The 27,584-nt window shown below is 48.8% G+C and overlaps 1 protein-coding gene across 2 annotated transcripts in view; it reads left to right on the top strand.

The window, feature by feature from the left end:
- The window catches only part of GPR55 (G protein-coupled receptor 55), a 43,190-nt gene extending 33,694 nt beyond the window's left edge, over positions 1 to 9,496 (top strand). For both annotated transcript variants that reach the window (XM_032480458.1, XM_006183277.3), the window contains exon 2: positions 5,685 to 9,496. In XM_032480458.1, the coding sequence (XP_032336349.1) occupies positions 5,693 to 6,652 (960 nt within the window). In that variant the 5' untranslated portion in view covers positions 5,685 to 5,692 and the 3' untranslated portion in view covers positions 6,653 to 9,496. The remainder of the gene's footprint in view (positions 1 to 5,684) is intronic.
- Positions 9,497 to 27,584: the final 18,088 nt, after the last annotated feature.

Raw genomic sequence — 27,584 nt, 5'->3', positions numbered from 1 at the left:
ACTATCTTATTTCTTGTTTCTGTTAATTGTCTAACACATCATCTGAAACTTCTGGGTGTTTGGCAAGTGTCCGGTTTCAACAAGAATGCTTCTTCTTCTTCTTTTTTAACCATTTAATGCAAAATTGGCCATTAACGTAAACAAGTTACTCTTTATCCTTCGTAAGAAGTATCCTTCAATCATCTCTTTCATCTAAATGACTTTTGTGGAAAAGCTGTCTATTGATATAATCAGATGGCTTTTCATTTTTGCTTTAATGATGTAATACACAGTATTAACACATTGCCTAACATTGAAATGGTCTTACAGTTCTTTGGTAAATCTGACTTAGTGAAATAATGATTTATAATATTAATATAATGAGTTCTACCTGGTAATATTTTAAGTCAGATGTTTGCATCTATATTCCTATGTGAATTTGAGTAATAGTTTTTCTCTTTTGTGCTACATTTGTATTGGTATTTGGGTAAACTAGTTTTATAGCAGAACTTTATCATTATTGTCTTATGTTCTGAAATTATTTACTGAGTATGGGAATTACCTCTTCCTTGAAATTTAAAATATGCTGGTCTGAGTAATTCTTTGAGAACATTCTCAATTTCTTTCATGTTTGTTGGTCTAATCAATACTTCTTATGTCAACCCTTGTATCAATTGTGGTAAATTATATTTTGCCCCCAAATTGCCAACTACATCAAGGTTTTTAAACTGATTAGCACACAGGTGATAAGGTCATTTCTTCTTGTTTTTTCTTTCTTCTCTATCTAGGCTTATAATGCCTTCATATTTCTAGTTATGATCATTTGAGTCTTTTTTCTCGATCACCATTATCAGAGATCTATGAATTGTTTAGATCACTCTTTACTCCCTTGCCCCGCCAAGAAACCAGCTATTCAGTTTATTGATTTCCTCCCTTCTAACTCATTTGCTTCTGCTTTTATCTTTATAAAAGTTTTCTTGATTTCTGTATGACTTTTTTGTTCTTTTTTTCTAAATGCTCAAGTTGACTGTTTTTTTCATTTAGTTAGTTTCCTATCCAAAAAACGATTCAAGCTGTTGGGGCTAGTATTTATCTCTGAGAATAGTTTTAGCTGCATCCTGTGAGTTTTTTTTTTAAACAATCAATCCAGAAAGTTCTTGTCATTCTTGATTATATCCCATGCATTTTGTTTTGTAGTTCTGACTTGACTTAATTTTATTTATTTATTTTATATATATATATATGTACATTTTTCATTTTTATTGAAGTATAGTCAGTTACAATGTGTCCATTTCTGGTGTACAGCACAGTGTCCCCGTCATGCATTTACATACATATATTTTGTTCTCGTATTCTTTTTCACTAAAGGTTATTACAAGATATTGAGTATAGTTCCCTGTGCTATACAGAAGAAATTTGTTTTTTGTTTGTTTGGGGTTTTTTTTTACTTAATTTTAAATAGCCAATTTTATTTCCTAGGTTTCTGTGTATTGTGGTTAGAGCATACAGCCTACATAATTTCTGCTTTAAAAAAAAAATGAAAGGTTTTGTTCTTGCTAGGCAGAGAATTCGTCTTGGCAACTGTTTGTTGGATACATAAGAAAAAAATAGATTGCTTATTTATTTAAAACCAAATCTAAGAGCTAGTAATTAAATTGTATTCATTGTATTATTTATATAATTCTATACCCAATTAATATGTTGGCAACTTGATCTGTTAAAATCTATAATACATTAAAATCTGACATCAAAATATCTTTGTCGATAGCTCAAATTCTAACAACCTTACTTTATGTACTTTTATACAACATCATTCGGTGTATAAGATTAGTATATTTGCCTTCACAATTTTTCTTTTATTAATATAAAATAAACTTCTTAATCTTGATATGTGGCTTTATGCTTAACTCTACAGTGCTAAGTATGAATATTGTCACTCTGACTTTCTTTTTGTTTATATTTGCTGTATCATCATGGGACTTCGACCATTTCTCTGTCTTTAAGAAAGTGTGTCCTTTATAAGCAACAAAAAGTTGAATTTTATTTTGTAATTGAACTGAAAACATGGTTAATTTTTGTAAATTTAAAATTTTTGTATTTATTGTTGTCATTTCTATACCTAGTTTCTTTTTCCCATTCTATTTACTTCTTTGCTATTTTGTCTGATTTGTTTGTTTCTTTTTATCTTCTTCAGTAATTTTGAAGATGGGCATCCTGTTTTTAATAGTCAGTGGTTACTTCAAGGTTTTAAAAAAATCTTACACTTTCTGAACTATCAAATTAAAAAAAAAACAGAACAATGACTTTTAATTTCCTTTTATGGAATATTTGCTTCATCCTTTCCACTACCCCTGCCCTCTACAACCCGAGAACATTCTTCCTTCTTAATTTATCTAATCCATCTTGTCCTTTTTTTTTAAGGACATGAATGATCTCTTTTACTGGTTTTTTTTAAAAATTTTAAATCTGTAACTATATTCATCATAGCTTTAGTCTCTTTCCAGTTTCCTGTTTTAAATGCTCAGCTCCAAACTTCCCCACCTTGATGTCTGCATCCTGTATTGTTAGTATCTCTTAGAGGTCTAGATTTTTGGCTCTTGGAGGCAGTTTTTTCCTAGAAGCCACATGCACCTGAGGGTGGCTTTCTATGATCTTTACACTTGAAAGCAACTTAATCGGGTGTGAAATTCTTGCATTCAAAGATTCTCCCTCAAAACTCTCTGGTATAATTTTTTTCAGGGAACATGGTTTGTTTATTCACGGAAGTTTGTAAGGTTTTATATTAATGACATTTAAAGATGTAAGTGGTACATCTGGGAGTGGCTCTCTTTCCAAAAATTTTGCAGAAACGTTGCTCCTGTAATGCAAGTTCTCATCTCTCTTGTTTAATTCAGCTGTACCTCTCAGGCACCAGCTGGTGGTGATTAACAAAGGTCCTCTCGGGCCCTTCAGGGCTATTCACAGACCCCATTTGCTTGACCCATGACATTGCTCATTCATTCTAATTCCTTCCTGGTATGAGGTTGGGACCAGAGCCCTGGTGACTGACAGCCCAGTTGGGGCCATGCTCATCTTGGGCGGCTTCTAGCCAATGACTGGGCTCCGTGGAGGTACTAGTCCTGGGAGATTCCTGCTAGATGTGGAACTTCTCCAACGGGCAGTTTGTGCTTGGGGACTCTCCCTCGGCCTGGCTAAGATATTCTCAGAGCCTCACTGTGGTCTGAAGCTCTTCCTACCCCTTCATTCCTTCTTCCTCTCTCTCCACAGGTATCAGACTGCTTTGTAGTCTGAAGGCCCTCCCTGTCCACGCCTACTCCATCTTCCTTTTATCCTTCACTGGGCTTTCTCCTAATAAATCTATCAAATGTCTAATACTGTCCTAGTATCTGCTTCCCAGCCTCCTAGCCACCCACCTTACCACTGATTGCAGTGGATCCCTGAGTTGGCTGGAACAGAAACTATCAGTGGCCCCAGGCAACAGGTCGAGAGTAGGGAGGTTGCTGGCCTCACTGCAAGTGGACTGGTTTTTATTGGCAGCCAGTCTTTGAGGAAAATAACTGCTTTATCTCTTGCTGCAGCCTGGAGACTTTTTATCGTATTCCACTGAAGTTCCCGATTTTTTATAAAAAAAAAAAATTTTTTTTAAGATAGTTTCCTTGAACCTTCAGAGGGAATTCAGGGCATTAATTTTTCAGATTCTCTACTCACTCTACCATTAACTGGAAGAATTTTTTTCAACCCAATTTCTTTTTGCCAGTCCATAGCGTGCTTTCTCTAACTTCAAGGATTACCATTTGAAAAGTTTCCATTTGAAGTCATTCAGTAATTCAAATGTGACCTTTAGGAGCGTCCTGCCAGAGAACACTGATAGCTGAGTCGTGTCTGTTTTACACACATTCACCTGGTGCAGTCAATTCAGACAAGCTCCAGCGTCTTAGAATGCATACATTCCGTCAGACCATTTTTCTATGTTTTTCATCGGTTTGTTCAATTCAGTCATGTTTTGGGCTTGAGTTTGGGTTTATCTTTGAGCATCACTGGTTTTTTTTCTTGGCCACTCTTGTTCTAATCTTTGAGTTCATCAGCAGTGTTCTGTGTTTATCCACGGATTCTGCCTGAGCATGACCCAGACCAAAACGGATGCCCCAAGTTCTTTTTTTTGCAGTCTTGTCGGATCTCTTTAAGCACAAGCTTGTCTTTATGCTTATCTTTGTGGTTCTTGGTTTTCTGCAGTTTCTTATGTTGAAGTTTTCCTCTTTGGTGTTGCAGCACCTTTCAGTTAAATCTGAATTGAGTTCTTGCCCACTCTTTTCACCATTTTTGAAATTTATCTTGCTGGTGCCAAGCTATTCTAGCTATCTTTTGAGATGAGCTTGGGGCTATTTTGGCATATTTAGGCAGGAGGAGGCACCCTGCCAGCTCACCTTTATTCCAGGCACTGTGGGATTGGAGCAGTTACACCTGGGGCTCTACACTGCACAACTCCAGGAGGTGCCATTCACACAGACCACAGGAGTCTGAAGCTTTAAATATGAGGAAATGCATTGTCCTAGATCTCGTGTGACATAAACCTGTAAGAAAAGTTAGCACATAGGAAAATATAGAATTTTTGGAAAGCCACTGGATCAAGTGGTATACATTAAATGTTTACTATATAGTGCTCAATGAATAACGTGTGTGTGTGTTTCTCTAGTAGTTAGAGAGGGTTTGGGAATGGCATTCTATATAGGGTCTTAAAAATACCCAACTCCTTCATTCCTGAAGGCTTGTGATCCCCCTGATTGCCGGCATCCAGCATCCCAATGTAACCACACCAGGAGTCTTGGTCCTCTTGTCCCTGAGGCCAGCTCTAATTTTCTACTTGTCTAAAGTCCTTTCTTTGCCTTGTAGAGACCTCAAGCCCTCACTTTGGTCCCTCTTGGAATGTTCTTTCTTCTATGTTTCTCCAACTTCTGTCTGGATTTCCTCCACAGAGAGCAGGAGGCTACGGCAGCTCCGGACTTTACCCTCCCAACTTCAAATCCAACAGAAGGAGCGCCAGCCCCCTTCCCAGAAACCCAAGCAAGAATTTCATTGCTTCCTATTGCCTGGGCAGGGAGGGAATCATCTGTCCATCCATGAACCTATAAATGAACCAATGATGATATATGGGGGAAAGTGATACATTGATTGCAGCCAGCCCCACAGGGTGGAGTCAGCTTTGTCTGACCTTTGGGGTGTGAGTGGGGCAGAGCAGAAGGACTACATAGAAAGGAGCTGGGTCCTAAAAAGAGCATTTGAAGCTGTTGAAGCTACAGCTCAAGTCAGCCCTGCCCTAGTTTTCATGTTTTCAGTTTTGTGAAATCCTCTCTTCGATTAAACCAGCTTGGGTCAGGGCTTATGCCATTGTTACTACTTTCAACAGAGGGAGTTCTGATTGGAAAAGTGGGACAGATATTCATGCGCAGTTCTATTTTTGTAAAAGATAAAGGCGCACGCACGCACACACATGTGTAAGTGTGTGGACAGAAAGAGTCTGGAATGATATACATTAAAAAGTAACAAGATTAGGGTTAATTTCTCTTCCTGTGTTTGCTAATTGTGATCCCAAGAGCATGGATTGCTATGTGATAAAGGGGAGGTGTTTATGATTCTCAACAAAGTTGAGAATCCATCAGTTTTGGAAAGTAAGAGGACCTTCACCTCATCTATTGTTGACATTGTAGGAAAGAACATGAGCCAGCTAAACAAGAACCAGAACTGCTCCTTTAGTGATGTGGATGAGCTGATGAAAATCGTGCAGCTGGCAGTCCACATCCCAACCTTCCTCCTGGGTCTGCTCCTCAATCTGCTCGCCATCCGAGGCTTCAGCTCCTTCCTCAAGAAGAGGTGGCCACACCATGCTGCCACCTCCATCTACATGATCAACCTGGCGGTCTTCGACCTGCTGCTGGTGCTCTCTCTCCCGTTCAAGATGGCCCTGTCCCATGTGAAGGCTCCCTCCCCCACCTTCTGTACCTTGGTGGAGTGCCTCTACTTCATCAGCATGTACGGGAGCATCTTCACTATCTGCTTCATCAGCCTGGACAGATTCTTGGCCATCCAGTACCCGATCCTGGTCAACCACTGCCGGTCCCCCAGGAAGATCTTTGGGATCTGCTGCACCATCTGGGTCCTGGTGTGGGTTGGGAGTACCCCTATCTATAGCTTCCATGGGAAAGTGGAAGATTACATATGCTTCCACAACATGTCGGACAACACCTGGAGTGCCAAGGTGCTCTTCCCCCTTGAGGTGTTTGGCTTCCTTCTCCCCATGAGCATCATGGGTTTCTGCTCCTCCAGGAGCATCCACATTCTGGTCAGCCGTCGCAACCACACCCAGGACTGGGTCAAGCAGAAGGCCTGCATCTGGACTATTGCGGCCAGTCTGGCTGTCTTTGTGGTCTCCTTTTTCCCCGTCCACCTGAGTTTCTTCTTGCAGTTCCTGGTGAGGAATGACTTTATTGTGGAGTGCAGAGCTAAGCGGAACATCAGCTTGTTCCTGCAATTATCCATGTGTTTCTCCAACATCAACTGCTGCCTGGATGTTTTCTGCTATTACTTTGTCATCAAAGAATTCCGCACGGACATCACGGCCCACCGGCCTTCCAGGGTCCAGCTGGTTCTCCAGGATACTGTGACCACCAGGGGCTAAGGGAAGAAAGCTGTGCTCGGAGGAAGGAAAGCCCAGCCAAAATTCCCAAATTCTAGTAGCAGATACCCTTTTCCCAGGGCTGTGATGTGATGGATGATATGCAGGGCATTTACTGTTGTGCCCGCCCTTTGATGCTCACTTGAATGCCGTCTTTGCTTCTTGTGCCCCAAAGACCTTTCCCCAGCATCCAAACAACTTGACATAAATCACTCAGTGTTTGGGGGGTGGTATTTCTGAAGAACCTAAGAACCAGGTGCATTCTTGATTTCTAAGTCTAAAACCCATGAGGTGAAAGAATTGAGAAAGAGAATAAGGCTGTTTCCCAACTCTCTGCTGTCCTTCTGTTGGACTAGAATATTCTGGAAAGGAAGAGAGAGAAGAGTTATGAGAGAGAATCAAGCCATTTGGTCATGGTGGAGAAATGGAGTGGTAGGGATGACCAAACTTCTTTTTATCTGGGGGATCCCGGGGTGGAGCAGACTTGTACTTTCTGGTCTCTTTTGGAGCTCTGTTGGCCAACAACCTCACAGGGATGACAGCAGTGGGGGTGACTGGGGACAGCAAGTATGCATAAAGCCCCAAGTTTTCTATGGGCCTTAGGAAGGCCTAGCTAAGAGAGAGAATCTCCTGTGCCCAGGAGAAGGCTGCAGAAGGGCAGAGCGGGGTGGTGTGGACCAGGCTGTGTGAGGCCGTGGACACTTTGTGGAGTAGTCGGGGCAGGGTGGAAAGGCATCGGTGACTCTGGGGATCCATGAGGCTGTATCTGGGAAAGGTAGGACGCAGGCCAAGGGCTGGAAGTGGGCAACCCCTCCCCCGTTGCCATCGCAGCATTCATCGCATGGAGTTTGAGCCCTGGCCCTGGGAAGGAGAGGCAGCAGTGCCAAGCCTGGGAGAGGGGAAACTCTTGAACGTGACCAGCTTGCCATCTTAAACAGACTGGGATGCTGTTAATTAGTTTCCTTGAAATGAAGAGAAAGAATCAGGCTTGATTTGGTCCAGCCAAAGGAGAACAAGGAAGATGTGTTTGTCTTGCCCACCTGTGTCCTTCTGGGTGGCTGGCCACGGTGACACTGTCCATGGAGCTGTCCCTGTCCAGCGGCTGGGAGGGCGAAGATGAGCCAGTCAGGAATGGAGGGACCATCTCGACGGCACAGGGCTCTTGGCGGTTCCTGGTTGGAAACTAAACGACTGAACTGCGGCTTGGACTGGGCTTCTCTGATGATTTAGAGAAGGAGTGGCAGCCACAGCTGAAAGCCTTCCGATGACTCAGCTGCTCCGGAGAATGAAACATTTGTAAGGACACGTCGTGGGGTGGTTTGTGAGTTGGAGGGAGTGGGATGAGAAGTAATAAATGAGCCTTGATGCGAACAAGGAGGGGAGGTCTTTAGGAAGAAAAGCAACCACTTTTTACTTGCAGGGGAAGAGGTGTCCACTGCTAAGTGGCGGACAGAAAGGAGGGGTGGCCATGTTGTGGGGTGGTGATTTAGATAAAACCCTGAGAGGGGAAGAGGCCTTGGGTGATTACCCAAGGCTTGAAGCAATGGGGCTCTGAGAGGGGGTGGGAGATGGGGTGTGGGATGGGCAGGAAGGAGGGAGGGCAGAGCTGCTTCCTGCCTGAGAATCCCCAGTTTGACTGAGAGCCATTGAAGGGCAGGACCCCTGCCTTTACCTGTATCCTCTGTGGTCAGTGGTCACCTGACACTCCGTGGGGCTGGAGAGAGGTGAGGAAGAAATGGGAGAAATGGGTGTGGAGGAGTGATCAGGACCAGGATCTGCCTCTCAGAATGGGCCTCCATGAAACTGCAGCCAGAGACAGGTACTCCGCAGAATCCTGCCCAGCTGACCCAAGACCTGGACACTCCTTTCCCTGCCTGCAGGCTGCTCAGTCCCATGGCCACCCAGACAGAGGCACACCCGTGCTACTCTCGGAAAGCCAGACGGCCACATCCAGCAGGACCCCTGCGCTGGACTGGGGCCAGAGTCTGCAGGGGGCGGAGTTAGTGCACCGCCACTCGCTCCCCGTCTCCAGTATGTCTCTCTGCAGTGGGCGCTGGGGGCCTGCCTGGCGGAGCTGAGTGGCGCCCTTCAGGCTGCAACTGTGTCTACCAGTGTGCTTAAGGCCAGACGGGCTTCCAAAGAGGAGCGGGATGGCAGGGTCCTGACACCCCATCATCCCTAGTGGTGCTGATAAATCTTGCCTTGTGGGCAGCATAACTCTGCCTCAGCCGGGAGACAGGGGGTGGGAGGGGAGTCTGGACACACGAGCTGTGTCACTGTTGGGTGTAGGTCCTTGGAGGGATAGGGCAGTATGGAGTTGATGTGACCACTGTGGACCTGGGGGTGAGCCTAGGGGAACCCCTGACTGATCCTAACACCCAGGGGAGGAGACGGGCCTCTTCTCTCTCCCTGGGGGACCCATCCCGGCCTGTGAGTCACAGAGGACCCATGAGGGTCGGTGGGAAGTGAGCACAGGGCTAGGGCTGCAAGCCAGGATGCGCTGTCAGTGTCCATGCTCTGGGATAAGTCTGGTCCATGATCAGCCATCGGGCCCAGCAGGCACGGAAGGGGCAGAGGGGCAGAGTTAGAGTCAGGATGCTGACGCATCCAAGGGCCCACCCCGCAGCAAGTGGCGGCCCGTGAGTTGGGGACCACAGCTGAATTTAGTTGTGCAAAAGGCCAACATTCTTGCTACTAAAACCAATGGAGGCTTAGGGACATTGTCTGGCCATAAATGTGACCTTAATTGTATAGTCTGGAAAAATCTGAGACACACTTGGTACATGTACATGTGTGAAACTAGCACAGTTTGATTAATCCGATCTGCCAAATAAAAGATGCCTGTGATGCTGAGTGACCTTGTCTTGGGCTACACTTTATTGACTCCAGAGACAGAGCTGGCTGCCAATGGCCTTTGCCCAGTGACCCAACAATCTTGGTCAAAAGGACCACAAAGGGGCCAGATCGAAGAAGCCACCTGGACACCGGGTGTGGGAGCACAGGGAGCCACCCTCAGGCCTGTACCAAGAGCATAGCTGGGGCCTGTCCCAAGTGGCCGGAGCCAGGCCCTGCAGCATCTGGACGCAGGTCCCCAAGTCCACTTGGGTGCTTGGTTCTCCGTGGTACAACTGGACCACACAGACCCCCAGGCTGTGGTCCTTCCAGCTCTGAGTCCACCCCACCCGGCTCCGGTCATCTTGTTGCACCACCGCTGTGACACTGGTCCACTTCCCAAGGCCATGGCTCCTCTGCACACACTGGGTGGCCCGGCACAGTAGACCTGCTGAGCGCTGATGGTGAAGACTTGGGGCTGGTTCTCCAGACGTCCTCCTCGGATGACCCCTCCCTTCTCTAACCACCCAGAGTCAGTCCGTCTCTCCCAGATTAGATTTGAGTTTCCTTCCTTGGCTCCTCACATATGAATCCTGCTAACCAATCCAGAGCTCCCGGAGAATCCAAAGAGTCAAGCCCTGGCCTGGGCCACCCCATTCTCTTGAGCGCCCCACAATCCTGAGCACAGGCCAGCCATGGCCTGGGTGCCAAGGGATGACTGAGAGCATCCTTGCTCCTTGACAGTTGCTATAGACTGAATTGTTCCCCCTCCATCCATATATTGAAGCCCTAACCCCCAGCGTGGTGGTATGTGGTGATGGGGCCTTTGGGAGATACTCAGGTTTAGATGAGGTCCTGAGGGTGGAGCCCTCATGATGGAATTAGCATCTTTGTAGAAAGAGACACCGGAGCTCTTGCTTCCTCTTACTCCACACACTGAGGAAAGGCCTCACACACAGTGAGAAGGCAGTCGTCTGCAACACACAGAGAGAGCCCTCTGCAGACATCAACCCTGCTGGCACCTTGACCTTGAACTTCCAGCCACCAGAACTGGGAGAAATAAATTCCTGTTGTTAAAGCCCCCGGTTCTGTGGCGTTTTGTTATTGCAGCCTGAGAAGGCTCATACAACAGCCGTCTGTTCTCCATTTGACATGGAGAACACTAGTCCACATACTGCATTTGTCCACTCTATTCCTATCCAGTCCCTCTCTAGGGACCCTATGAAACTGAAAGTCATTCTATGAACACACTATAGCTGCTCCAGGATACTGATGACATTTGAACTAGTAAGATAACAGCCTTGTGGCAAGTTATCACAAATAAACAGAAATTGTAAAGGTGCTTGAAATGACTGAGCCCTGGTGGGCGACTCTGGAGACTAATAGAGTGTGAAACGGATTTTGTTAACAGATCAATGAGGAGAGAAATTGAGAAGAGCGGCGCGGGTGGGCATAAGGAGAGTCTGGTGTGCAGAACAGCCACAAGGTAGGGACAAAGGCATCTCCACGGAGGAACCCCGTGGAGATGGCGCTGATACCCACCAGACCACCCTCCGTTGACCCTAGAGGGTAGGCGGTGTGTGGACAGTGACCTTCCAGGGCCACCGTGAGACCCTGCTGCTGAAGGGAGCAGAGAACTCAAAAGACCCACAGAGAAGGTGCCGCAGAGATGGTGCTTTTGTGGGGGGGCACCCCTTGAAACTACCATTGCAGCCACCTATCGCTTTTTTTCCATAGAGTCAGCTTCCCCAGGGAGCCCAGGCCCCGGAGCCGTGAACGGACATTGGATGGAGAGCTTACAGCAGGTCAAGGTGAACTCAGGAGCTTGGGGTGGGAGGAAAAATGGATGCCCCTCTGCCCCAGTTCAGGCCTGAGCATCCCAGCCCCCGCCGCGAGCCTGCCAGATGCGTCCTCCTCACAGAGTCGTTGCAGGAGGGCCCAGGGCGCTTGATCGTGAGCTGAGACCTAAACGTGGCCCTCGGCCCTTTGAAGTCTCCGAGCGCTGTCACTTCAAAGCCTGACGTCACTCCTGCTGGGTGCAGGGCCCTGAGTTCACCTTGAAGCCTCAGACAGCCTTTGTTCTGGGGGCCTCGCTTGAGCAAGTGTAACCAGGATGCTCCCTGCAAGAGAGGCTGTTGAGACCTGGGGTTCCGAGAGGCACCGACAGTCACGCAAAAGGCACCGCGGGGTGCAGCTGTGTAACGTCTCTGAGAAGCGTGCTCTGCTGAGAGAGACCACTCTCTGAGGATGGCTGGGGCTGTACCTCCAGGGGCGATGGTGCACAGACCCACGTGTGTGTGCTTCTTGTTTAAGCTCTGTCTTGTGGTGGAGCACCAGTGGAGGCCTTACAGAATTTAGGAAAGATGTGCAGTTATCAGACTTGACCTGGCTGCACGCAGGTGATCCAACTAACTGATTCTCAAGGATGGTGCATTTGAGCCTGAATGATCCTGACTTGGGGAATATATCGGAGTCCAGTGTTCCAGTGACCATCATGTGTAGTGCAGGGCCAAATCACAGCTTTGAGAGCAGATGGTGGGGATTCCCTGAAGGGCAGAGAGGCCTCCTTGCCAAGGGCCTGGGATGGTTAAGGAAGGTCTTACAGGAACTGGCACAAGAGGAGCGGGCAGACCTTCCCCTCCCCAGGATGTGCTGGCTGCTGCTGGGCTCTGGGCGGGGCCACCTCCAGCAGCAGATACGAGCCTCTTGGCTCTGCTTTCCTTCCAGTTTTCCTGTGTTTTCAACACAGACTTAAAGTGGCAGCTGGGGTTCAGCTCTCACTGATGGGAGTCAAGTGTGTGCGGCGGAGTGGAGCAGAGCAAAGGCAAACCCAGGAGGCGTTTGTGGGACTTGTCAGCATGTCCTGGGGCAGGAGACCCAGAAATACTTGGGGAGGGGAAGCTGGCAGAAAACTGGACTTCTGCACTGTTGGAGGATGGGAGCAAACTGACCATCCTTGGAATATTAGGAAAATTTGACCCCGGAGGCTAGGACATTAAGTCACATAGGTAAATAGGGGTGAAAGTTGATGTAATAGAGCTGCAAACTGTTGATGTTTCGTCCCTGGGTTCTCACACTGCAAAACCGACCCATCGGGAGGGAACGGCGTCTGACCTGCAGGGCTGCTGCAACGAAACTCCACAGACCAGGGGGCTTAAGCAACAGAAATTTATTTCTCACAGTTCTTGAAGTCTAAGTTCAAGGTCCAGCAGAGTGTGCTTTCTGGTGAGGGCTCTCTTCCTGGCTTGCAGACAGCCACCTTCTCAATGCGTCCTCACCTGGTGGAGAGAGAACAAACTCTCTAGTGTCTCTTCTTATAAGGACGCTAATCCTGTTGGATCCAGGTCTCACTCTTATGACCTCATTTTACCTTAAATACCTCCTAAGAGCCCTATTTCTGAATACAGTCCAATTGGGGGTGCCCTTGGCACCGACATCTGTGAAAGGAGAAGATGGAAGCAGTGGGGGCAGGCGGAGAAGTTGAGCTGGGATGTAGGCCCAGCGGCCACCTCAGTCAACCCCTGAGAGCCCTCTGCAGCCATGAGGTCCCTATGGAGTCATTCCAGGTTGGAATGAGACCCCAGGTAAGCAGACCCTGAGTGGCCCAGTCTCAGATGTGGGCCTAGGAAGGCATGACCTTCGATAGGAGGCTCCCTGAGCTGAGGGCCTCAGAGCAGCCAGGCAGTAGCTCCTCCCTGGACAGGAGGCCTGGGGTGCTCACCTCCACCCAGAGGTGAGCAGGCACAGCGCTTGGTGGGCAGCTCAAGTCACTCAGCTGGATCTGCTCTGGGGCCAGCTGGGCCCTGGGAGGCATGGTTGGGGTTTCAGGGTTGGCTGGCTGCAGCAAACAGGTGGAAGAGTCTGAGACAGGATGGGAAACCACAGAGGTCAGAACGAGTCGCCTTGTTTCAGGAAGGGATGCAAAATAGGCAGCTGGACAGAGAAAGTCCCCAAGAGCAGAGGCAGCTGGAGGCCTTGGTGCCGAGGTGTGGGGTCTTTGGAGAAGCCAGGCCGTGTCCTGCCTTGCAGTGCCTTTGGGACTCTGTGAGGGCACAGAGTGTGTTCAGGGCAGGCCCTACCTTGAGTGGGCAGGTTGTTGGGGTGGGGCTGGGAGGTGGGCTTTCTCAGTGCCCAACCAATGCCCGTGTCTCCTGGTAGCTGGATGAGGCAGAGGACCAGCTGGAAAAGCCGGGGTATCAATGACGTGAATGAGTGATGTCCAATTCCAGGGACCAAGCACAAACATACCACAGGCCCAGGGCTCCCTCCCTTCTCAGCTGGGGCACATGGGGCTGGTTATGAACTGAAGGCTTGTGTCTCCCAAAATTCATATGCTGAAATCCCACCTAGTAATGGGATGGCATTAGGAGGTGGGGCTTTGTGGAGATAATTAGGTCGTGAGGGTGGAGCACTCATGAATAGGATTAGTGCCCTTATGAAAGAGACCCCAGAGAGCACCCTTGCTCCTTCCATCATGTGAGGACACAGAGCGGGGTTAGTGGTCCAGGACGAGGAAGAGGGCTTCCACTGGAGCCTGACCATGCTGGTGCCCGGAGCTCAGACTTCCAGCCTCCAGAACTGTGAGACATAAACGTTAAGTTGTTCAAGCTGCCCAGTCTGTGGTACTGTGTTATAGAAGCCTGGACTAAGACAGGACCCAGCTTAGTAATTAGTTGTTAGTGAGATGGAGAAAACGTTATTTACCAAAATTCTCCTTCAGAAAAGAAAAGTATTTGGGAAAGTCCTTGGAGGTGAAAGTGAAAGAAACTTCCAAGATAGAAAAGGGCCAGGATCCATTGCCTCAGAAAGGTGGGGGGGACCAGGGAGGGTCAGTGAGCAGGAAAACTGGAAGGATGGCGCAGAGCTTTTGTGCCTGGACGACCTCTAGGAAACGATGGGAATCTTGCAGTGCCTGATGTGGTCAAATGCCGTGGAACCAGGGGAGGGAGTCTTTGTGGCTGACATCTTGGAGCAGCACTGGGAAGAGAGGTGCAGCAAGGTGTGAGCCCTGGAATGTGTGGCTGTCCTGGGAGGGCCCTGCCCCTCTTAAGCCTGTGACACTGGAGTCAGGCTTATCCAGGCCTGCAAGGGGTAAGAGCCGAGGTGACCCTGGGGCTCTACAGGTTGCTTGGTGCCTATGGGATCAGAGCCGACCACTGATTGAACACTAAGCCGCTGAGACCACCTCCCTCCCCTGGCCTGAGCTGGCCACAGCCTGGCCCTCAGCCCACAAGTGGAAGCTTCACTGAACCTCGGAGGCAGCCTGCCTGAGAACGGTGAAAGTTCGGGTCCTGGGTCAAAAGATCAAGGCTGACTTCTAGCTCTTACCCTGGCCCTGACCACTGTGTGTTCATTGCCAAGTTATTGCAGGCAGTGCACAGCACCTCAGCTTTAAACGGAAATGACGGCTCTACCTACGATGCAACAACACACGGAAAATATCTGGCACGTGGTGAGGGCTCAACAAATATTAACTCTTAGAGTTGTGGTGAGTTTTCTCTTTTTCTTTATCCTTTTTTTTTTTTTTTTTTTCAATAAAAGAAGTGGTCAGTTGCTCTCTGTGTGGCCATGGATCTTAATCAATTTTGCTTCGTGGATTCCTCTTGTAGTCTGGGGAAGCCTGTGGACTTTCTCCAGGATCACAGTTTTAAATGCATAAAGCAAAATGCAGAGGAAACCAAATATACTGAAATACAGTTATCAGAATTTAAAAATTGTGATGTAGCAATCAATATATGTGCTTTTTAAATTTAGGCCTTGGATAGGGAGGTCTAGTGACAGGTTCAGTAACTTATTATCATGATCTTGAATGAGTGATGAGCTGAGCTGATATGATATTTTCAAATACCTGCAGCAACTATGGTGTGATACGAAAATAGCTGTGATTTCTATTGGTGACAAAATTCCAGGCACTTTTTATATGACTGCGGTGTAATGCTACATGCACAAAGGAAGGAAATGCTAGTTTCAATTGGTGATTAGTGAAAGAAAAAGGTGTAATGCTTTCCCAAAGCTACTTCGTGACCCTCCTGGATTCCACTCCTGATCCCCAGGGTAATAATTCCTGGTTTAGGCAGAGACATAAGGACACCTGGAACACATGTTCTTCCTCTGAAGAAGGGTCACTTGTGTGCCCTCTTTATTTTAATTTTAGATTTTTTTTTATTGAAGTAACGTTGGTTTGTAACAGTATATAAGTTTCATGTGTACATTACATTTCTACTTTTATGTACCTCGCAGCATGCTCACCCCCTAGAATACAGTTTCTATCCATCACCATACAGCTCATCCCCTTTACACAATTCGCACCCCCCTCTTCCCCTCTGGTCACTGCCACTTGGCTCTGTGTGCTCTCTTGGTTATGCAAATGTGGGCCAGGGTGCCAGCCTCTTCCTCTTGGGGTGTGGGCCATTTAGCAGAAGCATACCGCCCCTGCTGGTATGCATGGGGCTCTCTGAAAACAAAGACATCCACATCTCAACCCTGATCTCTGGGATGCAAAGTGAGTGAGGGTGATCCAAGGAGCCGTGGCAGGGAAGAGCAGAGAAGACCTCAAAGTGAATCACCTCGAGTGAAGGGGGACTTTGGCTGATGTGCTGTTCTCATCTCGAAGGAGGAGGGCTGAGGCCTGGCGCTGATTACCCTCCTCACCCCACCACCCTGCCCCAGGGGCTGTGCCTTAGGAAAGTGGGCTACGAAGAACTGTAAAGAGGGGAGGGACTGTATAGCTCAGTGGAAGGGCACATGCTTAGCATGCACGAGGTCCTGTGTTCAATCTAGTACCTCCATTAAACAAATACACACAGACACACAGACACAGACACACAGACACACAACACACACACACACACACACACACAAAATAAAACAAAACAAAACAAAACAGAAAGAAGACCTGTAAACCTGCACCTCGTCCACCAGGGGCATCCCAGCCTCCGGGGTAGCAGCACCCTCTGTGAGAGCAAGGTTCAACAGTGACACCTTGTGACAGCGAGAAGCAATGATACGGTAGCTGTGGGCTGTTGGGACTCTGGCTCAATTCCTGGTATGAGGAAGCAAAGCTGACCTCCCCTTGGGACTAGGAAGACACTGAGATTTTGGGATAATTTGGGGCAATTCTCCTGCCCAAAAGACACACAGGAACTACAGCAAGGAACTGGGGCAATACGAGAAATGTGGGCGTATTTGTCAAATAGGCTGGAGAAGCGTGTCATACCAGTTACATTATCAACATCATATTATGTACGGTATTTTATTGTTATGACTGTTCCTTCCATGTGCTGCTGTAGTAAGTGCCACTCTCAGAGGATGACCTTACCTAACATTATGTGAAAGTTCTCGGGGGCACCTTATTGTCACCCCATAAAGCATCTCCAAGACCCAATCACGCCAGCCGATCCAGCCCTTGGCACACTTGAGGATTCAGTTTCCCAGCTCCTCAGTGCCCCCTCCCCACTACTGCTCCCACCCAGCCAGGCCAGCTTCTCTCTTCCTGCTCTTCATTATCTGCTCTTAGTGGTCGTTACTCCTGGTATAACTGCCTGGCCGTGTGGTTCTTCTTTGTTGGGATATTTACAATGAAATGGGGACAAAGCTGCAACTCAAAGAAGGAATCAAGACAGCAAAGCAGAGACATTTTTAGAAATTCCTGCCATGCATCTGCAATTACAAGCAGCCTGCACAGGTGAGGTGCTGCAAAGACTTCCCAGGGCTGCAGAGCACCTGGAATCAGCAAACCTGGGGAGGGGGCAGCAGTCAAATGAGAAATCCCTTGGCAAAGAAAGGGGCTCAGGCTCATTATAATCCATATCCCACCAAGTATCCCACACTCAGTAGCCTTGGAATCAGGGACGTGCTCCATGTGAGGCCCGACATACAGACTTGTAGGACCCAGGGCTAAGATGGAGAATTCAGCAGTTTCCCTGAGACTCCTAAGACTATTCTGGGGCCACCAGAATTCCCACTGAATGTGGGATGAGGTTATAAGTTCTCCTGTTTGGAGAATAAAAAAGGGTGACCCCATAAAACTGAAGACAGAGGCTAGGAATAGGTATGCGCAGGACCTCACCTTGGAAGGGAACGATTTTACAGATGTGGAGACAGATGTGATCGGAGGTACGCGTAGCAGCCGCTCTCTGATTTCCAGGTGAGTGCTCTTTCCACAGCATCACTCTGGGTCTCTGTGCTTGGCCCTCCCTCCCCATTCCCAGATCCCTTCGGGGCTCTTCAAAGACCCTGAGCCATCATGGGTGACCTGTCGGCTCCCGAAGTTGGCACAGCCTGCCCAGCAGCCTCCACCCAGTGTGATGGGTGATGCACCTGGTGGAGAGCAGGCTTATTCTCTCCTCGTCTGTTCCACCCCATTTGGCTCTCCATTATGCTGTGCACCAGGCATGGAGTTCTAAATAGAAACAGTCCTTCTTAATTGTCTCTCCCAGCGAGGGCTCACATCCCCTCTCTGCCTTGCATGCCTGGCACAGGCTGGGCACGCAGCGGAGCCAATAAATACCTGCTGATTGACAGCTGCAGTCATCACCATCGTCCCAGCCCTCACTTCAAACCAGGAGGCATTTGGAGTCTTGACTCCATCTGAATCCCGGGCCCCACAGCACCTGCTGGAGATAATAGACAGCCAGGGTCCTGACTAAGCCCCTCATCCCCAGCCGGGTTCAGGGAGCCACGTCCACCCTGGTTGCAGTAATGACAACACTGGGTGACTGTTACGTCTCACATCACCAGCTGCGAATAAGGTCGCATTTCTCTTAAGGTTCAAATTAAAACTCTAAGCCCCTAATGTTATGGGAAGGGACACTTCTGTCATTTCACAGTGGTGTGTCAAGCAGGGACTCAAAAAGGATTGAATCTGAGTAATTGAGCCTCGAGGGCAGGTCTTGTACTCTGGAAGCCCCTGGCGGCTCAACCTGGCCCGTGGGATAGTGAAGACTCAGACACCAAAGATGCTAGTGAAAAGTTGAGGTCAAAATGCTCCATAAAATGTGAAAGTGGAAAAGAGCAACATTTTCAAATTAATGTATTAATTACTTTTTGGGGGAATTGAACTACTTTAAAAACAAACACTCAAACTACTCCCTGAGACATTCACAGAATTGCATGAACACCCCTAACAGTATTTGTATTCAGGTTGAATCTTCTCATTCGGGAAAACTGTTTCTTTTAAATGGCAGTGCTGGGAGTTGAATCCAGGCCCTTGTGCGTGCTAAGCATGTGCTCTGCCACTGAGCTATACCCACCCCCTTCCTGTGTGCCTCTTCTTAATGGCCAGGTGGGAGATGCCCCAGGTTTAGACAAATGTGGCATGTGCCCCCAGTTCCTGGAGAAACCCAGCCTGGGTAGGTGGAGGATATCCAGATTCTTCTAATGGGACATGGAAGCAGATTGGGGTGGCATTTCCCTGGAGGTGATGTCTGGACTAATGTCCCCCTTCCCTGCCACAACAAAGTGATCCCAGGGCCCAAGGCTAGGGATTCCTGCACCAAACTGCCATCAGTCCCCTCACTGGGGAGGGAGGCCAGGGGAGGCCCAGGTGTTGGAGTCACCTGCAGAGAGCTGCTGGGGCCTGGAACATGGAAGGGCCTGGAACGTGGTAGGGCCTTGAGTCCACACAGGTTGCCCGTAGAACTCTGTGCCTAGGAGAGACAGGTACATGTCTCTAGTGAGAACCAAGGGACAGTCCTTAGTGTCCCCAAAAGAAAAGGCAGGATGTGCTTCTCTGAGTGGAACACAGAGAGGTCTTAAAAGGTTACTTAGCAGATATTTAATTAAGCTTGAAGAAGTCATAAACTCCAGGCTCGTTCTTGCGTGTAGTCCAGAAGTTCAGAGCATGGGTGTAGCGATGCGGGAATCCAGAGTTAAGCAGTGAGGTTTGGAATTTTGCCAAAGGACCTGGAGGGACAGCAAGCAGATGGGAGGCCGAACACCCTGAAAGAGCCAGGGTCCGCCCAGCCCAGGCTGTGGGCCGAAGGAGGGGGAAGGATTTGGTCTCCAGTTCCCCCCATGCAGGACTCTGCTCATCTCACCGCGTCCCAGTCCAACCCTGGCCCTCCTCTCTCTGCAGGAGCCAGGGGTCGTGGAAGCCAAGGAGCTGGCTCTCATCCCTTGAGGGAGGGTGAGGGTGAGCCTTGGTGGCAGTTGAGGGGGTCTTGTCACCACCTCCCTCTGCAGGAATGTTCAAGACTCTTTCTGATGGGAACTTGGCCAAGGTCAAAAAGGAAAGTGAAGAGAGTGACGTCAAAAGCTGTGAAAACATGTGGTCTCGATGACAGAGGACAACATTAATATGAACCCAACACATAGGTCCCCTGCTTTGCTTGTCTGGGCCGGACGCCCATTCCCCTACAGCGCCCTGGACTTCCCTGTCACAACACTTAGCACACTGTCCAATAACTTCCAGTTTGTTCTATCCCACTAGACCGTGGGCTCTGGAAGGGCAGGGTCCGTTTCTTATTCACCAGTCCCTGCCCAGGGCCAGCCATGCTGCAGCCTCTCAGCCATGCTCTGAAAGCCTGTGTATCGTATCTTGGTCTAGAGATTAGGTCTACCCAGGCTGGGAGGCTGGCCATGAGGCCTGTGAGCTCTCAGAGGGCAAGGCCGTGTCCTGCTCATCTCTGCCCCCATGCCCCGGACAGGGCCCAGCAAGGCTCAGAACTGTTTGTTGAGCGAATGTCTGACATCACCTCCTCACTCACCGCCTGTTTGGTTCCATCTCAGTCTGTGGCCGGAGTGAGCCGAACGGTGTGCAAAAGACCTTCTCTTAACTGCTTGGAAAACCGTGCTGATACTCTGTGCAGAGGCAGGAGTGGGGGTGGGGGGGGTTCCTCATGGCTCTGGCCCCCGAGGACAGCAGGACGGGGTGTTCTCACCTGCTAAATGCCCACGTGCCCTGAGGAGGGGTGGCCAGGTGGCCGCCCCACAAAACCGATGGAAGACGGCCCATCTGAGCCAAGGCACTGAATTCTCCGGGCTCAGGGCCACCCAAGGGGGCTGCTGAGGCTGGGACTTGGTGCAAATCACCAAAATACTGTTCTTTCCACCCAGTGCTTGTCCCAGTTCTGGTAAATGTGAGTTTTATTGTCAGCAACAACAGGCAACAGCACAAAGAGAGCGGGAGGAGATCCAACTGGAAACTTTCCTGGACTCAGAGAGACAGTCTCTGCTCAGCAAAGCCTGGCCCTGGAGTCTTGGTGACAGCGGTCTCCTGGGTAACGGTGGCCAGAACGGGGAGCTCGGGCCCTGCTGGGGTGAGGGTGGGGGTCTCTGGATTCAGCTGGGCAGGCTGTGTGGGGCAGCTCTGCTGTGACGGGTTGGCCGAGAGGAGAAATGACCCGGTGGGTACCAGGGCTCCATCTGCACTGCAGGCCGAGGGGGTGGGTGCAGCTCGGGTGGTCAGGGGCTAGGAGGTCCTCAGTGACACCTGGGAGATGGGGGCACTCCTGCAACAGAAGGGATCTCTGCCTTCTAACCCCATATTGCAAGGCCCCCAATCACCACACCTAGGCCTGCTCTGCCCTCCATGAACAGGGCATTTCTGAACACCTAGAGAATCAAGGTATAGCATCTCTTTTGAAATGGGAAGGAAGGACTTTTGCCTCCCAGATTGATTAGATCTGCCCCATTTCCCAAATTGCATGGTATTCCATCGGAGTACTGCTGACTGCTGCTGGGGTTTTTTTTTTTTTTTTCTCTCTCTTTTTCCAGTGGAGGAACCGGTGATTGAACCCAAGACCTCCTGTATGTTAAGCATGCGCTCTACCACTGAGCTATACCCTCCCCCTAAACTGGTTCTAACTGCCAGGATCCAGAGAGGCCTGGGGGTGTTCCAGGGCGGGTCAGCTGCACCCCTGCTTCCTATAGAAATGACACAGCCTTGGCCTCTGCAGGATCGGCCTCGGTGCTGATCAGCTGCCAGGGCTGCCCAGGCAGAGGGTGGGGAGTAGAGGGCTGTTCTCTCCTCTTGCAAGCCTGTACTCATGACCTTTCTCTTTCCTGTCTTCTGTCACTCGCCCCTCCCCAACCCTCCCCCCCGCCCCACCCCCAGCTAACTTTGCCACAAAGGGAAGACCTGTGGAGGCCCCCTGGAGGTTAGCTATAGTTTTACAGTAATAAATTGTCCCTAATTAGTGGGAGCCGGTGGGGAGGGGCTTCGTATCAGGAGGGGTGGGCAATGTTAGCATCTCTCCACAGGATGAGGAATGTGTCCTAACCTGGGGAAACTGATGGCTTTAATTCCTCCCTAGTGGCACCTGGAGAAGACCTTCAGAAGCGAAGCCCTGACCCCCAGGCACTTTGCTGCGTGTCCTGGAGAGGAAGGCTGCGGGGATCTCGGATGAGGACACTAGAGGCAGGGCGGGAGGCAAGAGAGAGGAGGTGTCAGAAGCAGACGCCAAAAGGACTAACAGTGGGGAAAATTCTCCACCATCTTCTGGATGTAATGTGTGCTCAGGATTGTCTAATACTAATATTGAATTTATTTGAGCCCAGGGCTGTACTTACACATTCTTCGAACTGTTGTGAACTCAACTGAGAGCTTATTTAACCCTATCAGTAACCGAGAGAGAGATATTATTATCTCCAGTTTGCAGAGTGGGGAACTGAGATTTGGAGAGATTAAATGACTTGCTTGAGCTCACTCTGGTAGCTTGTATCCACAGATGGCCCCAAACAGCTTCATCCCCCACTGCACACAAGGGCCACTTCTCTCATCAAGAAGCAGAGCTAATGTTCCCTCCTCTTGAATCTGAGTTGGGCCCAGAGCTGCTCGACTGAATAGAATGGAGAGGAAATGCTGTGCTGGGACCGTCAGCCCAGGCATTAAGAGCGCTTGGGAGCTTTGGCTTCCTCCAGAGGTTTGGGTTTGGGTTCCTTGGAACCAGCATCTGTGGTGTGAGGAGGCCCAGGCAGCCAAGTGGAGAGGCCCGTTTGGAAGAGAATCAAGACTCTCGGCCAGTCGGCCCCGCTGAGCTCTGAACTGCTGTGACACCATCTTAGAAGCAGGTCTTCTTGGCGGCATGGAAACAGCTCAGTGGTAGAGGGTGTGCTTAGCATGCACGAGGTGCTGGGTTCAATCCCCAGTGCCTCCATTGGGAAAAAACAAAATAAAAAAGAAACAACAACAAAAACTATTTTAAAAAGAAGTAGATCTTTTTGCCCCCAATAGACAACCCAGCTGATGACACGTGGGGAAAAGTCAAGCTGTCCCCACCGAGCCCGGCGCAAATTGTAAAGTCTTTCACAAATACCTGCTGTTTTAAGCCACAGGTTTTGCAGTGTTTATTATGCAGCCATAGATAAGCAAAAGAACCACACAGCCAGAAAGTGGCAGGAATGGGATTCAAACCCAGGGCTGGTAGTCCGGAGTTCACTCTCTGACCACTGTCTCCCAGGGCTGACCTGCCACCACTGATGTGCAGGACATCATCTGCCCCTTCTCCCTGAGATGAGGCTGTGCGAACTTCCTCTCGTGTCCAAGATGCAGGTTGGGCCCTCTCTGTTTCCAGGAACCCTGGAACAAGAACCTTCCTCCTCACACAGCTCCAGGAACTCCCAGCCCAGCTTGGGGGATGCAGAGAGCTCGCCTCAGGGTCAGAGTCACTGCTCTGGCCCCTCCTCAGCCACAGAACCAGCTGCGTGGGATGCCCACGGCGGAGCCTGCAAGACCTAAACATTATGCAGACCTAAGACTTGGTCACCTTCCCCCCTTTTCCCGACATCCCCCCTCAGTTGTAGATGAAGAGCCCAGAGGCTGAGAGAGAAAGAAGTCAAAGGCAAAGTGAGGTCGCAGAGAGGGGCCCTGGGTTCTCCTGCCCCTCATCACCCCTCGGGGATCTGAGAAAAGAGGCGGGGCATGCCCACTGGTCAGAGATTCCAAAATAAAGGACTTGGGAAGGAGGTGACTCCAAAGCAATCCTGCAACTCTTGCTCATCCTCTACTCCAGGCTGCTAACTGGAAAGAGCGTCTCTAAGGAAAGAATGACCAGTGTCCCATGCACGAGGCCTTGGCCTTTGTCTAGTGAGAGGGGCTTCCCTGAGAGCTTGCTGTTATGTCCCCTGCTGCTGGGAGCGGCAATCCTGAGGACCTGGTGTGTGACAAGCACCTGCGGAGGCTAATGGGGGTGGGCTGTGGCTGGAGCTGCCTGCCCAGGCTCAGAGCTCAGAGGATGTGCCGGGAATGCCGGTGCTGCGGGAGCAGCAGTGTCAAAAGATGGGCAAAGGTCTCAGAAGCTGGTCTGAGCTACTTAGATCCAGGCACAGAAGGCTGGAGCTGGCGGAGTGTCCACCTGCGTTGAAGTGCAGCAAGAGGTGAGGATGGGGGCTCAAAGGCTCCCACAGGTGCCAGATAACACACAGCTGGTGGCCCTTCCTGCCTCTTGGCTCCTCCCTGGCCAACACCACCCTCTTCCCCTCATCACCCAGTAGCCTTGTGGGGTGGTGCCAGGGGGTGTGGCGGGGGCTCCATGGTGGAGGGGGCAGCTCCAGCTTCACATGAACTTTGGAGTCTCCACTGTTTTGCCTAACTCCACATTGTAGTGACTGAAATCGGATTTTTGTGGCTAAAGTGACCCAAGGAATTTTTATTATCTTGGATTGACCTGAAAAACCAGGAAACCAACCTTAGATTTCATCTGGGGTTGGGAAGAGAACTGATCCCACAGAGCATGTTTGAAAAGCAAGTGGGAAGAGAGAATAAAGTGGTTTTCTGATTCTACCCACTGGGCTCTCTTGCTCAGTAAAACTGTTACACAAACAAGGAAGAATTCTGGCTAATTTAGCCAGAAAGGGGTTTATCGACAGGACACTGGGTGCTCAGAGAATCACTGACGGACTGGAGAAGCAGCTCCAGCAAATGAATGGTGATGAAGGGAACCACGGAGAGGATGCCACCCCCTCCCTCTGCTCACAGGACTCTGGGTGACAAGGTCTTCACACGTTTCTAGAAATTACAACAGGAGGCAGCCACTGTCTCCCGTCAAAGCTCTGTTGGTGGGGGAAGACCCCAAATACAGGCACATGATTCAGATGCTGGGCCCTGGAGGAGGGGGAGGGGGCTAAAAAAAGAGTGAAGCCTTAATTGATCGCTCTTCAAACGGAAGTAACAGCTGCGTTTACCCCCACGTTATTGTGATTACATTTTCTGCCAGCAGGCTAAATGGGGACTTGAAAACTAGATTATTGTAGAAAAACAAAGATACTTTTTTGCACGCCTGAATTTACAGCTATGAGATTCATACTCACCCCAGAGACAATGCAAGAAATGAACAGAAATGAGCAAAGCAAATCAGTGAAAGCCCCTGGCATGTGCTTGAACATAGTGGGTCTCTGCTCCATGAGTCTTGGACAAGGAGGCTGGTCAAAGTCATGGTCCTCCCTCTCTCCCCACCCCTCTCCCCCATTATCTCACTGCTGCCCCATTAGGGGCAGAGCCTAGACTCTTGTGGGGCCAGACAGGGCACGTAAGCTCTCGGTCTCACAGATGGGAGACTGGCTCTGGACGCTGGGCCACTGGAACGTGTGCAGCACACAGCAAGGGCTGGGAGATGCGGCAGTGGGTGGCAGGGTCCGGGCCTCACTGATGCTCTGGATCCACCCTCTTGGGACAGCACCATCCCAAGCCCTGGACTCCAAGCCTCCCTTCTAGCCCCCCAGTCTCCCTCAGAAGACTCAGCCCCAGGAAGGCCATAGGCTCTAATGCACTGTGACATGTCCTCTGGCCCATGGAAGACATACCTCGTGTTGCATTTTACCCACCCACCACCATTCCTCCTTACCATCCTCCATCCTCAGATGAATTCCCAGGAGGCCTACCCTGGCCGCTGTTTGGGCTCTCTCTCCTCTGGGCCCCATGCTGCCGGGCCACATGCAAACCAGTGTTCTTAAAGCTGGAAAAGACTTAGTCTTTTCAGAATGATTTATTCCAAACTCTTCACTTTATGTAGGATCAGCTATATAAAATATATAACCAATAAGGACCTATTGTATAGCACAAGGAACCATACTCAATATCTTGAAGTAATAACCTATAATGGAAAAGAAGCTGAAAAAGAACACACAGATACATTGTATATGTGTATGTATACCTGAATCACTTTGCTCTGCAACTGAAACTAGGACAACATTGTAAATCAACCATACTTCAATAAAAGAAAAAAAAAAAAACAAAAACGGGCGTGTTGGAACCCAAAGACAGTGTTATTCCACCACAGCTATACAGGCACACCGGGGGTCAGTGCAAAGTCTAGACCCCCAGGCCTCCAAACACCAGCCTCCCTTCTTCCTCCGGGGACACTGCATACACGGCCTCAGGTGTCTGCCTCGTAGGTGCTATGCTTCCCCACAAGGGCAGTGTCCCTTGGGGGATGGGCTCTTTCTCCTCCGGTGGGCAGCAGGTGGTGCCCAGAGCTCACCAAGCATCCCTGGGGTGGGCAGAAGCCGGTCCAACATTCCCTCCCATTTATTGATGCTCTGAGGTCTCTGATAAGTAAGACTCTAGCACCAGTGGGTGGTAACTCCTTCAGGCAGAAGGCTGAGAACGATTACCATGGAGACCGCCCAGGCTCTGGTTTCCATAGCAACACTTGCAAGAGGTTACAGAGCTTCCTACTTATGTCAACTTAACATTTCCAACTGCTCTATTCTTCAGGCTAAACCTGGGCTTAATACAGGGCTCCTTTCTAGGATGGGTGACAGACCTCAAGGGCCAGAGAGGAAACGGGTGAAACTCTGACAACTAGGGCATCTCCTCAGCTATCAGGCCCTCCTCCAATCTGGCTGTGTATATATATATATCTATATATATATATATAGAGAGAGAGAGAGAGAGAGGGACACATTTCAATTATAAAAAGAGCACATGGTGTGGAAGGAGGCACAGCTCTCTGTCATCCCTGCTTTCCAGAAGTGATTGATGTTACAAGGTTCCGAGTGCCCTTCCAGGAGCAGTATAAGCACATCCATAGAGCTATCTTTTTAAAAAGTCACAAATGGTGTACGCATATGTGTATATATCTTGCTCTGCCACCTGCTTTACCCTAATTATAGATCTTGGAGAACTTTACACATCAGCACAAATAGATCTACCTCTGTCTTTGTAGTGGCAACAAAATCTTGCACTTTTTAAAACTAAGTCTTTAATTGAACATCTCTTGTTTTCAGTTTCTTCCTATTACAACAATAAATGGCCTCGTACATATATTTCTGTATTACTTGTTTGAGGCTATCCACAGGATAAATTTCCTTGGCATGAAATTGCTGGGTCAAACACATTATGTTTTAAAAATTGAAATTTTAAAATCTGATTCTTGTCAAACCAATTTACTGCCACTATTGACACAAGAAGGCTTATGCACACTTGAGAAGACTGTATTATTAAACTTACACAAAACAAAATTGCAAAACCAATCTCTCTAACTCATTCTATGAGACCAGCAAAACTTTAACACAAAAACCTGACAAAGACACTATGAGAAAGGAAAATTACAGGTCAATTTTACTAATAAACATATATTTAAAACTCCTAGATAAACTATGAAAGAAACAAAATCTATTTATAATCAATGCAATTGTTTATATAGAAAACACAAAAGAATCCTTGGGTAATTTCTTAGAGTAAGAAAGACCACTTGGCAAGTTTGCTGAATCAGTAGTCAAAAATTAGTTACATTTCTACACACTAGCAACAAAGAGTTATAATTATTAATTCTAATAACAATATAAAGGATTTAGGGATCAATCAAATGAAAGGTGTGCAAGACTTCTACTGAGAGAAGTATGAAATTATATTGGAAGATATTAAAAATCCAAATAAGTTTTTAAAATACCATGTTCATGGATAAGGACATATATTTATAACAATTTTTAATTATATTAGAAATTAGAGTAATTTTCAATTCTCCCCAAGTGGATCTATAGATTTAAAACAAGTCCAATAAAAACCTCGACAAATGTTTCATAGAACTTGATAAATTATTTCTAAAATGCATATGAAAACAAAGGGCCAAGAACAGTCATGGCACTGCTGCAGAAAGTCAAGGAAGGACTCTTGCACTGTCAGGTGTGTAAGTCTTGTTTTAAGTGTGGTTGTGACTCAAAG

The sequence above is a fragment of the Camelus ferus genome, chromosome 5, assembly GCF_009834535.1.
Source record: "Camelus ferus isolate YT-003-E chromosome 5, BCGSAC_Cfer_1.0, whole genome shotgun sequence".
NCBI lineage: Eukaryota > Metazoa > Chordata > Mammalia > Artiodactyla > Camelidae > Camelus > Camelus ferus.
Note: the sequence above shows the minus strand (reverse complement) of the source record. Positions and strands in the feature narration are given on the sequence as shown.